General features: G+C 54.3%; 1 protein-coding gene across 1 annotated transcript in view; it reads right to left on the minus strand.

Annotated features, from left to right (window-relative positions):
* Positions 1–14,069, minus strand: part of CEP112 (centrosomal protein 112) — a 148,861-nt gene that overhangs the window by 112,331 nt on the left and 22,461 nt on the right. The window contains exon 7 of the mRNA XM_040331451.1: positions 8,124–8,203. Coding sequence (XP_040187385.1) covers positions 8,124–8,203 — 80 coding nt within the window. The remainder of the gene's footprint in view (positions 1–8,123; positions 8,204–14,069) is intronic.

Consider the following 14,069-nt stretch of genomic DNA (forward strand, 5'->3'; position numbering starts at 1 on the left):
CAAAATAAAAACAAATGCTTTGCAAGTAAACGCATCACATTCACCAACGGAAAGAATGACATTCAAAGCAAACGCGGTATTTTATTCTACGAGAAAATAGACAGGAGAAGAAGATTTGTATCCATTTATAAATGTTTTCTTCATTACATCACCCCGAATGCTGGACATCAAATTCCAAAACCGAGGCCATTAATATGGAGCTGACCTTCCCCTTCCTACGGCCATTAATATGGAGCTGACCTTCCCCTTCCTACAGCCATTAATATGGAGTTGACCTTCCCCTTCCTACAGCCATTAATATGGAGCTGACCTTCCCCTTCCTACGGCCATTAATATGGAGCTGACCTTCCCCTTCCTACGGCCATTAATATGGAGTTGACCTTCCCTTTCCTATGGCCATTAATATGGAGTTGATCTTCCCCTTCCTATGGCCATTAATATGGAGTTGACCTTCCCCTTCCTACAGCCATTAATATGGAGCCGACCTTCTCCTTCCCATGGCCATTAATATGGAGCTGACCTTCCCCTTCCTACGGCCATTAATATGGAGCTGACCTTCACCTTCCTACGGCCATTAATATGGAGTTGACCTTCCCCTTCCTACAGCCATTAATATGGAGTTGACCTTCCCCTTCCTACAGCCATTAATATGGAGTTGACCTTCCCTTTCCTATGGCCATTAATATGGAGTTGATCTTCCCCTTCCTATGGCCATTAATATGGAGTTGACCTTCTCCTTCCTACAGCCATTAATATGGAGCTGACCTTCTCCTTCCTACGGCCATTAATATGGAGTTGACCTTCTCCTTCCTTCGGGCATTATTATGGAGCTGACCTTCACCTTCCTACAGCCATTAATATGGAGTTGGCCTTCCCTTTCCTATGGCCATTAATATGGAGTTGACCTTCCCCTTCCTATTGCCATTAATATGGAGTTGACCTTCACCTTCCTATGGCCATTAATTTGGAGTTGACCTTCCCCTTCCTACAGCCATTAATATGGAGTTGACCTTCTCCTTCCTACGGCCATTAATATGGAGTTGACCTTCTCCTTCCTTCGGGCATTATTATGGAGCTGACCTTCACCTTCCTACAGCCATTAATATGGAGTTGGCCTTCCCTTTCCTATGGCCATTAATATGGAGTTGACCTTCCCCTTCCTATTGCCATTAATTTGGAGTTGACCTTCCCCTTCCTACAGCCATTAATATGGAGTTGACCTTCCCCTTCCTATGGCCATTAATATGGAGTTGGGAGTTGGGGGGATCCAACATGTGGATGGCCAGGTACGTCCCCCATGGCCATCCACATATGCCAATACATGCCAAGTATATGCCAATCAGTGCCTACAAATGGGCACTGACTGGCCCCATTATGGAACAAATGACATCAGTGATTCCCAGCAATGCCACCCATCAGTGTCATCAGTGCCACCTATCAGTGACCATCAGTGCCACCTATCAGTGACCATCCGTGCCACCTACCAGTGCCACCCATAAGTACTCATCAGTGTCGCATATGAGTGCCACCTATCAGTGCCCATCATCAGTGCCACCTCAATTGTGCCCATCAGTGCAGCCATATCAGTGCCGTCTTTGAAGAAGAAAACCTACTTATTTACAAAAAAAAAAATGAAAGCGGGATTCCACCCGCAAATTTTTATTTTTTTTAAAAGTCAGCAGCTACTAACAGTGTAGCTGCTGACTTTTAATAGGGACACTTACCTGTCCTAGGCGCCCGCGATGATGGGCCCCCGACGGCGCTCACTCAGTCCTGGCACCTCCATCCTGACTAAGGGAAAAAGGCAGTGAAGCCTTGGCATCACTGCCTGTTTCCTACTGCGCATGCGTGACTCGCACGGCGCTTTGTGAATGGGCGGCTGCCTCCTAGGATACACGCAGTTCCCAGAAGACACAGCAATGGAGGACGAAGAAGAAGAGGACCGCGGTGGAGGAAAAGGCAGAACAGCTACTTCCGCATAGCAACAGCCCTGGTGAGTATAAAAAATAAATAAAACATCCAATTTTTTTTTTCGTTTTCGAAAAAAAAAAAAAAAACGGGAAGAACTCCACTTTAGCAGAAACAAAGAAAAACAATTTCTTTTTCAACATTTTCTGTCTTTTTTTAATTTGTTGCGCAAAAAATAAATCGCAGAAGTGATCAAATCCCACCAAAAGAAATCTCTATTTGTGGGAACAAAATAATACAAAAAATGTGGGTACAGTGTAGCACGACCGCGCAATTGTCATTCAAATTGCTTCAGTGCTGAAAACTGAAAATTGGCCTGGGCAGGAAGGTGTATAAGTGCCCCCCGGTATTGAAAGGGTTAAGGTGCTCCTGTATGTATGTCAGTTGTCTTCAGTCGTGTCCCCGGAGTGGAGTTTTAATAGGTGTCGCGGAGTGGATGACCGGAGAGGACAATGTTATTGATGAAGAAGTCCGCTCTCTGACTCTCTGACCTCGGCGGCGGCGTTACACGCGGCGTACCACGGACGGCCTTATCAGCTCTCTGATTGCATGACATTGCTTGTTACTAGTCACTGAATAGAGATCTGTGTGGGAGTCGCAGAGCGATCGGATCATGCGTCTCTCGGGGGGAATGTGTGCGTCTTACGCTGATCCCATCTTTGATGTTCCAGCCACAAGCCAGCGTTTGTTCTTTATCGGTCATGCATGAACTATCTGCCCACCTGCCCTTCCAGCAACACAAAATATCTATTGTCCGGGGGCCCCGGGGGACCCAGCTGTGTGCTGTGAGCTGGAGACTGACAGCGCCGCCGCTACCCTGAGCCATACACTGCGCAATACTTCTACAGATTTTCTGAAAACCTTGTATTTACAAAATTCAGATTTTCTAAATACATAATATCTAAGGAAAAATAAATAAATAAATAAATGGAAGGAGAGATGAAAGGGAGCCAGGCGATGGAAGGAGGGATGGAAGGGAGCCAGGCGATGGAAGGAGGGATGAAAGGGAGCCAGGCGATGGAAGGAGGGATGAAAGGGAGCCAGGCGAGAAAGGGAGCCAGGTGATGGAAGGAGGGATGAAAGGGAGCCAGGAGATGGCAGGAGGGATGAAAGAGAGCCAGGCAATGGAAGGAGAGATGATAGGGAGCCAGGCGATAAAAGGAAAGATGAAAGGGAGCCAGGCGATGGAAGGAGGGATGAAAGGGAGCCAGGCGATGGAAGGAGGGATGAAAGGGAGCCAGGCGATGGAAGGAGGGATGAAAGGGAGCCAGGCGATGGAAGGAGGGATGAAAGGGAGCCAGGCGATGGAAGGAGAGATGAAAGGGAGCCAGGCGATGGAAGGAGGGATGAAAGGGAGCCAGGCGAGAAAGGGAGCCAGGTGATGGAAGGAGGGATGATAGGGAGCCAGGCGATAAAAGGAGGGATGAAAGGGAGCCAGGCGATGGAAGGAGGGATGAAAGGGAGCCAGGCGATGGCAGGAGGGATGAAAGGGAGCCAGGCGATGGAAGGAGGGATGAAAGGGAGCCAGGCGATGGAAGGAGGGATGAAAGGGAGCCAGGCGATGGAAGGAGGGATGAAAGGGAGCCAGGCGATGGAAGGAGAGATGAAAGGGAGCCAGGCGATGGAAGGAGGGATGAAAGGGAGCCAGGCGAGAAAGGGAGCCAGGTGATGGAAGGAGGGATGATAGGGAGCCAGGCGATGGAAGGAGGGATGAAAGGGAGCCAGGCGATGGAAGGAGGGATGAAAGGGAGCCAGGCGATGGAAGGAGGGATGAAAGGGAGCCAGGCGATGGAAGGAGGGATGAAAGGGAGCCAGGCGATGGAAGGAGGGATGAAAGGGAGCCAGGCGATGGAAGGAGGGATGAAAGGGAGCCAGGCGATGGAAGGAGGGATGAAAGGGAGCCAGGCGATGGAAGGAGGGATGAAAGGGAGCCAGGCGATGGAAGGAGAGATGAAAGGGAGCCAGGCGATGGAAGGAGAGATGAAAGGGAGCCAGGCGATGGAAGGAGGGATGATAGGGAGCCAGGCGAGAAAGGGAGCCAGGCGATGGAAGGAGGGATGAAAGGGAGCCAGGCGATGGAAGGAGGGATGAAAGGGAGCCAGGCGATGGAAGGAGGGATGATAGGGAGCCAGGCGATGGAAGGAGGGATGATAGGGAGCCAGGCAATGGAAGGAGGGATGAAAGGGAGCCAGGCGATGGAAGGAGGGATGAAAGGGAGCCAGGCGATGGAAGGAGGGATGAAAGGGAGCCAGGCGATGGAAGGAGGGATGAAAGGGAGCCAGGCGATGGAAGGAGGGATGAAAGGGAGCCAGGCGATGGAAGGAGGGATGAAAGGGAGCCAGGCGATGGAAGGAGAGATGAAAGGGAGCCAGGTGATGGAAGGAGGGATGATAGGGAGCCAGGCGATGGAAGGAGAGGTGAAAGGGAGCCAGGCGATGGAAGGAGGGATGATAGGGAGCCAGGCGATGGAAGGAGGGATGAAAGGGAGCCAGGCGATGGAAGGAGGGATGAAAGGGAGCCAGGCGATGGAAGGAGGGATGAAAGGGAGCCAGGCGATGGAAGGAGGGATGAAAGGGAGCCAGGCGATGGAAGGAGGGATGAAAGGGAGCCAGGCGATGGAAGGAGGGATGATAGGGAGCCAGGCTGATGGAAGGAGGGATGAAAGGGAGCCAGGCGATGGAAGGAGGGATGAAAGGGAGCCAGGCGATGGAAGGAGGGATGAAAGGGAGCCAGGCGAGAAAGGGAGCCAGGCGATGGAAGGAGGGATGAAAGGGAGCCAGGCGATGGAAGGAGAGGTGAAAGGGAGCCAGGCGATGGAAGGAGGGATGATAGGGAGCCAGGCGATGGAAGGAGGGATGAAAGGGAGCCAGGCGATGGAAGGAGGGATGAAAGGGAGCCAGGCGATGGAAGGAGGGATGAAAGGGAGCCAGGCGATGGAAGGAGGGATGATAGGGAGCCAGGCGATGGAAGGAGGGATGAAAGGGAGCCAGGCGATGGAAGGAGGGATGATAGGGAGCCAGGCGAGAAAGGGAGCCAGGCGATGGAAGGAGGGATGATAGGGAGCCAGGCGAGAAAGGGAGCCAGGCGATGGAAGGAGGGATGAAAGGGAGCCAGGCGATGGAAGGAGGGATGAAAGGGAGCCAGGCGATGGAAGGAGGGATGATAGGGAGCCAGGCGATGGAAGGAGGGATGGAAGGGAGCCAGGCGATGGAAGGAGGGATGAAAGGGAGCCAGGCGATGGAAGGAGGGATGAAAGGGAGCCAGGCGAGAAAGGGAGCCAGGTGATGGAAGGAGGGATGATAGGGAGCCAGGCGATGGAAGGAGAGATGAAAGGGAGCCAGGCGATGGAAGGAGGGATGAAAGGGAGCCAGGCGATGGAAGGAGGGATGAAAGGGAGCCAGGCGATGGAAGGAGGGATGAAAGGGAGCCAGGCGATGGAAGGAGGGATGAAAGGGAGCCAGGCGATGGAAGGAGGGATGAAAGGGAGCCAGGCGATGGAAGGAGGGATGAAAGGGAGCCAGGCGATAGAGGGAGGGATGAAAGGGAGCCAGGCGATGGAAGGAGGGATGAAAGGGAGCCAGCCTGGTGTCGGGGGGGTGGGGGGGGGGGGGAACTGATGAAATGGGGAGGGTCAGAAGACCCGCATTTCCAGCCAAGGCCTCTCGCGGACCCGCGCACCTCACATATGAACACAGCCGGCTTGTGTCAGGAACAATTAGCGGGCCAACATGGAGGAGCGCCACCGATAGACCTCTGCCACGCTGAACTGGCAGAGAGCGAAGAGCTGGCAAGACTTCTGTGCCGGTCTAATGAGAGGGGCTCATTCCGGGATCACGCCTGGCGTGTGACAGCCCGAGGCCAGACGTCTCGTATCCGTGGTGTACTATTCATGTCTGATATCTATGGCACCAACATCTACCATCACCCTGTACAAAGTACAATCACTATCAGGCTGGTACAACCCCCACATGTAAAGACATGACAATGCCCACCACAGGAGTGGGCACCTTAGAAGCAGAGAGGGGTCAGATACAAGAGGGGGGATTGTGGAGGATTAGCTGCAGTCAGCGCAAATGCCGCCCATACAAGTTATGGGTTAGGGGAGGGGCTCACTGCCTGGAGTGGGAGGGGCTCACTGCCTGGAGCGGGAGGGGCCACTGCCTGGAGCGGGAGGGGCTCGCTGCCTGGAGCGGGAGGGGCTCGCTGTCTGGAGCGGGAGGGGCTCGCTGCCTGGAGCGGGAGGGGCTCGCTGCCTGGAGCGGGAGGGGGTCGCTGTCTGGAGGGGGAGGGGGTCACTGTCTGGAGGGGGAGGGGTCACTGTCTGGAGGGGGAGGGGTCACTGTCTGGAGTGGGAGGGGGTCGCTGTCTGGAGGGGGAGGGGGTCACTGTCTGGAGTGGGAGGGGGTCGCTTTCTGGAGTGGAAGGGGGTCACTGTCTGGAGGGGGAGGGGCTCACTGTCTGGAGGGGGAGGGGGTCACTGTCTGGAGTGGGAGGGGTCACTGTCTGGAGTGGGAGGGGTCACTGTCTGGAGTGGGAGGGGTCACTGTCTGGAGTGGAAGGGGGTCACTGTCTGGAGGGGGAGGGGGTCACTGTCTGGAGTGGAAGGGGGTCACTGTCTGGAGGGGGAGGGGCTCACTGTCTGGAGGGGGAGGGGCTCACTGTCTGGAGGGGGAGGGGTCACTGTCTGGAGGGGGAGGGGTCACTGTATGGAGGGGGAGGGGTCACTGTATGGAGTGGGAGGGGTCACTGTATGGAGTGGGAGGGGTCACTGTATGGAGTGGGAGGGGTCACTGTCTGGAGTGGGAGGGGTCACTGTCTGGAGTGGAAGGGGGTCACTGTCTGGAGTGGAAGGGGGTCACTGTCTGGAGTGGAAGGGGGTCACTGTCTGGAGGGGGAGGGGCTCACTGTCTGGAGGGGGAGGGGTCACTGTCTGGAGGGGGAGGGGTCACTGTCTGGAGGGGGAGGGGTCACTGTATGGAGGGGGAGGGGTCACTGTATGGAGTGGGAGGGGTCACTGTATGGAGTGGGAGGGGTCACTGTATGGAGTGGGAGGGGTCACTCTAGCGCTGCAGTGCTGATCTGTGTACAGCAGATAATTCTCCCCGGTGTCAGACTATAATCGCTCAGTGGGGAGAAAACCTGTTAGAGTCGGCAAAAGACTTGAGACCGGGGGGGAGGTTCACCTCCCAGCAGGACAACGACCCTAAAGTACAGCCAGAGCTACAATGGAATGGTTCAGATCAAAGCCTATTCATGTGTTAGAATGGCCCAGTCACAGTCCAGACCTAAATCCCATTGAGAATCTGTGGCAAGACCTGAAAATTGCTGATCACAGACGCTCTCCATCCAATCTGACAGAGACAGAGATATTTTACAGAGAAGAAGAATGGAGGAGAAATGTCCCTCTCTAGATGTGCAAAGCTGATAGAGACACCCCCAAAAACTTGTAGAGAAAGGGGGTTCTACAAAGTATTGACTCCGGGGGGCGCCATACAAATGCCCCTCCCCCCACACACTTTTCACATATTTATTTGTATCATTTTCCTTCCACTTCACAATTATGTGCCACTTTGTGTCTCTCACAGAAAATCCCAATAAAATACATTCTAGTTTTTGGGTGTAACCTGAGAGAGTGTGGGGAATGTCAAGGGGTATGAATACTTTTTCCAGGCACTGTGTATAGAGGGGTATGAATACTTTTTCCTGTCTCTGTATATAGAGGGGTATGAATACTTTTTCCAGGCACTGTGTATAGAGGGGTATGAATACTTTTTCCTGTCTCTGTATATAGAGGGGTATGAATACTTTTTCCAGGCACTGTGTATAGAGGGGTATGAAGACTTTTTCTTGTCTCTGTATATAGAGGGGTATGAATACTTTTTCCAGGCACTGTGTATAGAGGGGTATGAATACTTTTTCCAGGCTCTGTATACAGAGGGGTATGAATACTTTTTCCTGTCTCTGTATATAGAGGGGTATGAATACTTTTTCCAGACTCTGTATATAGAGGGGTATGAATACTTTTTCCAGACTCTGTATATAGAGGGGTATTATAAATGGTTACATTCCCCTCCCCCCTCAGGTGTGTGATCTGTGGCTCCTCCCATAGGACGGAATGCAATGGGACGACGCCCCCTTGTGGTCACATGACTCACCGGAGGAGATGACAGAGTCTGGAGGTTTTCTTCTGGGCGCCGTCCTTCTCTTCTTCCAGCTCTTTGTGAAGATGGTGAACCTGCCAATGAGAATGGAGGAGAGGATGTTAGGGGGTCTCTGTGTTCTCCTCCCCCCACACCTGGCCTGGGCCCCCCCCCCCCCTCCTGGTATAAATCCCCCCTCCTAGCATAACCCTCCATCACAAATCTCCACAAAACCCCCCATTACAATCCCCCCTAAATCCCTCCTCCTGCGTCCCCCTCCACTTAGTACAAATCCTCTTCCCCAAAATCCCCCCTCCCAGCATAAATCCCCCCCTCCCCCCGCAACAAATCCTCCCCCACAAATTTCCCCTCCTAGTATAAATCTCCAGTCCTAGCATAAATATCCCCCCTCTTACCACAAATCCTCCCTGGTAGCATAAATTGCCCCCAAAAAAACCCCCATCCTCGTATAACCCCCCCCCCCCACCCCCCCCCCCCCCCCACGTAGTATAAGTTTCCCCTCTTACCACAAATCTCTATTCTTAGTATAAATCCTCCCTCCTAACATAAGTCCCCCTCTTAGAATAATTCCCCCCCTTACCTCAAACACCCCCTCTTTGCATAAATCCCCCTTCTAGAATAAATCCCTCCCCAAATCCCCCCTCCTAGCATAACCCTCTTTATAACAAATCTCCCATTACAATCCCCCCTAAATCCCTCCTCCTAGCTATAGTGACAAGAACTACGTCCCCCCCCTCCTCCACTTAACGGCCCTCCTCTACTTAGTACAAATCCTCATCCCCCAAAATACCCCCTCCCAGCATAAATCCTCTCCCACAAATCCCCCCTCCTAGCTGTAGCGACAGGAACTCACCATGCGGCCCCCCCTCCACTTAGTACAAATCCTCCTCCCCAAAATCCCCCCTCCTAGCTATAGCGACAGGAACTCACCATGCGCCCCCCCCCTCCACTTAGTACAAATCCTCCTCCCCGAAATCCCCCCTCCCAGCATAAATCCCCCCCTCCCCCCGCAACAAATCCTCTCCCACAAATCTCCCCTCCAAGTAAATTTCCTTCACTTATCACAAATCTCCCATTACAATCCCCCCCCCCAAATCCCTCCTCCTAGCTGTAGTGACGGGAACTCACCATGCGGCCCCCCCCACTTAGTACAAATCCTCCTCCCCAAAATAGCCCCTCCTAGCATAAATCCTCTCCCACAAATCTCCCCTCCAAGTATATTTCCTCCACTTATCACAAATCTCCCTTCTTAGCATAAATTCCCCCTCCCCCCGCCACAAATTTCCCCTCCTAGTATAAATCTCCAATCCTAGCATAAATATTCCCCCATAAATCCCCCCTCTTACCACAAATCCTCCCCGGTAGCATAAATTGCCCCCACAAAAAACCCCCATCCTCGTATAACTCCTCCCCACAACCCCCCTCCCCCCACGTAGTATAAGTTTCCCCCTCTATTCTTAGTATAAATCCTCCCTCCTAACATAAGTCCCCCTCTTAGAATAATTCCCCCCCTTACCTCAAACACCCCCTCTTTGCATAAATCCCTCCTCCTAGAATAAATGCCTCCCCAAATCCCCCCTCCTAGCTGTAGTGATGAGAACTCACCATGCGGCCCCCCCCCTCCACTTAGTACAAATCCTCCTCCCCAAAATCCCCCCTCCTAGCATAAATCCTCTCCCACAAAATCCCCCCTCCTAGCTGTAGCGACAGGAACTCACCATGCGGCCCCCCCCCTCCACTTAGTACAAATCCTTCTCCATGCGGCCTCCCCCCCCCTCCACTTAGTACAAATCCTCCTCCCCGAAATCCCCCCTCCTCGCTGTAGTGATAAGAACTCACCATGCGGCCCCCCCCTCCACTTAGTACAAATCCTCCTCCCCGAAATCCCCCCTCCTAGCTGTAGCGATGAGAACTCACCATGCGGCCCCCCCCCCTCCACTTAGTACAAATCCTCCTCCCCGAAATCCCCCCTCCTCGCTGTAGTGATAAGAACTCACCATGCGGCCCCCCCCCCTCCACTTAGTACAAATCCTCCTCCCCGAAATCCCCCCTCCTCGCTGTAGTGATAAGAACTCACCATGCGGCCCCCCCCTCCACTTAGTACAAATCCTCCTCCCCGAAATCCCCCCTCCTAGCTGTAGCGATGAGAACTCACCATGCGGCCCCCCCCCTCCACTTAGTACAAATCCTCCTCCCCGAAATCCCCCCTCCTCGCTGTAGTGATAAGAACTCACCATGCGGCCCCCCCCCTCCACTTAGTACAAATCCTCCTCCCCGAAATCCCCCCTCCTAGCTGTAGCGATGAGAACTCACCATGCGGCCCCCCCCTCCACTTAGTACAAATCCTCCTCCCCGAAATCCCCCCTCCTAGCTGTAGTGATGAGAACTCACCATGCGGCCCCCCCCCCCCCCCTCCACTTAGTACAAATCCTCCTCCCCAAAATCCCCCATTCTAGCTGTAGTGATGAGAACTCACCATGCGGCCCCCCCCCCCCTCCACTTAGTACAAATCCTCCTCCCCGAAATCCCCCCTCCTAGCTGTAGTGATGAGAACTCACCATGCGGCCCCCCCTCCACTTAGTACAAATCCTCCTCCCCGAAATCCCCCCTCCTAGCTGTAGTGATGAGAACTCACCATGCGGCCCCCCCCCCTCCACTTAGTACAAATCCTCCTCCCTGAAATACCCCCTCCTAGCATAAATCCTGTGCTTATACCACCCAACAAGCCTGGGGGTTGTATGAAAACATTTTCCAGCATGGTGGACTGACCCCCATAGACGATGTTCTCCATTGGATGTAGAGGAGGAAGTCCCGGGGGGGGGGGGGGGGGGGGGCGGCGGTGCCAGGCCTGTTTACTCGGCAGCTCTGGCACTTATCAGGCCTGGTGCAGGTGTTTCCTCGCCTTGTAAAGTCATTTCGTGGCTGCGCAGATTAGGAGACTTCATCAAACGCTCTCATTTATGGCCCCCCCCCCCCCGAGCTCGTTTGATGTGCGGAGACCTTATTAAAAGACAAGGGCCCCCCCCCCCCGTAAATCACTCAGGGGTATGAGATAATGGCCGAGCTGCACCTGACCCGGGCTAATGGCTGCTTCCTGGGCAAACAATGGCAGCTGGACGCATCCGGGAGTAAACACGTGTATCCTCTACAGGCGACTCACACCGCCATGAAACGTCAAATACGCCGCAACGCGCTGGGGACGCCGACGAGCCTGATAAAGATGTAAATATACTCAGTGTACCAGAAATTATTCTTCACATCATTCTGAAGAGGAACAAGACGATACAATGTATATATGTTCCCCCAATATAGAGAAGGCTCATTGATGGAGGTGGGGAGGGAAGGATCATTGATGGAGGTGGGGAGGGAAGGATCATTGATGGAGGTGGGGGAGGGAAGGCTCATTGATGGAGGTGGGGGGGGGCTCATTGATGGAGGTGGGGAGGGAAGGCTCATTGATGGAGGTGGGGGAGGGAAGGCTCATTGATGGAGGTGGGGAGGGAAGGATCATTGATGGAGGTGGGGAGGGAAGGCTCATTGATGGAGGTGGGGAGAGGGAAGGCTCATTGATGGAGGTGGGGAAGGAAGGATCATTGATGGAGGTGGAGAGGGAGGGATCATTGATGGAGGTGGGGAGGGGAGGCTCATTGATGGAGGTGGGGAGGGAAGGCTCATTGATGGAGGTGAGGAGGGAAGGATCATTGATGGAGGTGGGGAGGGAAGGATAATTGATGGAGGTGGGGGAGGGAAGGATCATTGATGGAGGTGGGGAGAGAAGGCTCATTGATGGAGGTGGGGAAGGAAGGATCATTGATGGAGGTGGGGAGGGAAGGATCATTGATGGAGGTGGGGAAGGAAGGATAATTGATGGAGGTGGGGGAGGGAAGGATCATTGATGGAGGTGCGGAGGGAAGGATCATTGATAGAGGTGGGAGGGGAAGGCTCATTGATGGAGGTGGGGGAGGGAAGGATCATTGATGGAGGTGGGAGGGGAAGGCTCATTGATGGAGGTGGTGAGGGAAGACTCATTGATGGAGGTGCGGAGGGAAGGATCATTGATAGAGGTGGGGGAGGGAAGGCTCATTGATGGAGGTGGGGAGGGAAGGATCATTGATGGAGGTGGGAGGGGAAGGCTCATTGATGGAGGTGGGGGAGGGAAGGATCATTGATGGAGGTGGGGAGGGAAGGCTCATTGATGGAGGTGGGGGAGGGAAGGCTCGTTGATGGAGGTGGGGAGGGAAGGCTCATTGATGGAGGTGGGGAGGGAAGGCTCATTGATGGAGGTGGGGAGGGAAGGCTCATTGATGGAGGTGGGGAGGGAAGGCTTATTGATGGAGGTGGGAAGGGAAGGCTCATTGATGGAGGTGGGGAGGGAAGGCTTATTGATGGAGGTGGGAAGGGAAGGCTCATTGATGGAGGTGGGGAGGGAAGGATCATTGATGGAGGTGGAGGAGGGAAGGCTCATTGATAGAGGTGGGGAGGGAAGGCTCATTGATGGAGGTGGGGAGGGAAGGCTCATTGATGGAGGTGGGAAGGGAAGGCTCATTGATGGAGGTGGGGAGGGAAGGATCATTGATGGAGGTGGGGGAGGGAAGGCTCATTGATGGAGAGGGAAGGGAAGGTGGGAGAGGGAAGGCTCATTGATGGAGGTGGGGAGGGAAGGGTCATTGGTGGAGGTGGGGAGGGAAGGCTCATTGATGGAGGTGGGGAGGGAAGGCTCATTGATGGAGGTGGGGAGGGAAGGATCATTGATGGAGGTGGGAGGGGAAGGCTCATTGATGGAGGTGGGGGAGGAAAGGATCATTGATGGAGGTGGGGGAGGAAAGGATCATTGATGGAGGTGGGGAGGGAAGGCTCATTGATGGAGGTGGGGAGGGAAGGCTCATTGATGGAGGTGGGGAGGGAAGGATCATTGATGGAGGTGGGGAGGGAAGGATCATTGATGGAGGTGGGAGGGGAAGGCTCATTGATGGAGGTGGGGGAGGAAAGGATCATTGATGGAGGTGGGGAGGGAAGGCTCATTGATGGAGGTGGGGAGGGAAGGATCATTGATGGAGGTGGGGAGGGAAGGCTCATTGATGGAGGTGGGGAGGGAAGGATCATTGATGGAGGTGGGGAGGGAAGGATCATTGATAGAGGTGGGGGAGGGAAGGATCATTGATGGAGGTGAGGTGGGAAGACTCATTGATGGAGGTGGGGAGGGGAAGGATCATTGATGGAGGTGGGGGAGGGAAGGATCATTGATGGAGGTGGGGAGGGAAGGATCATTGATAGAGGTGGGGAGGGAAGGATCATTGATGGAGGTGAGGAGGGAAGGATCATTGATGGAGGTGGGGAGGGAAGGCTCATTGATGGAGGTGGGGAGGGGAAGGCTCATTGATGGAGGTGGGGAGGGAAGGCTCATTGATGGAGGTGGGGAGGGAAGGATCATTGATGGAGGTGGGGGGCTCATTGATGGAGGTGGGGGGGCTCATTGATGGAGGTGGGGGGGCTCATTGATGGAGGTGGGGAGGGAAGGCTTATTGATGGAGGTGGGAAGGGAAGGCTCATTGATGGAGGTGGGGAGGGAAGGCTCATTGATGGAGGTGGGGAGGGAAGGATCATTGATGGAGGTGGGGAGGGAAGGCTCATTGATGGAGGTGGGGAGGGAAGGCTCATTGATGGAGGTGGGGGAGGGAAGGCTCATTGATGGAGGTGGGGGAGGGAAGGCTTATTGATGGAGGTGGGGCGGGAAGGCTCATTGATGGAGGTGGGGAGGGAAGGGTCATTGATGGAGGTGGGGAGGGAAGGCTCATTGATGGAGGTGGGGAGGGGAGGCTCATTGATGGAGGTGGGGGAGGAAAGGCTCATTGATGGAGGTGGGGAGGGAAGGCTCATTGATGGAGGTGGGGAGGGAAGGCTCATTGATGGAGGTGGGGAGGGAAGGCTCATTGATGGAGG

This window comes from Rana temporaria, chromosome 12, assembly GCF_905171775.1.
Source record: "Rana temporaria chromosome 12, aRanTem1.1, whole genome shotgun sequence".
Lineage (NCBI taxonomy): Eukaryota > Metazoa > Chordata > Amphibia > Anura > Ranidae > Rana > Rana temporaria.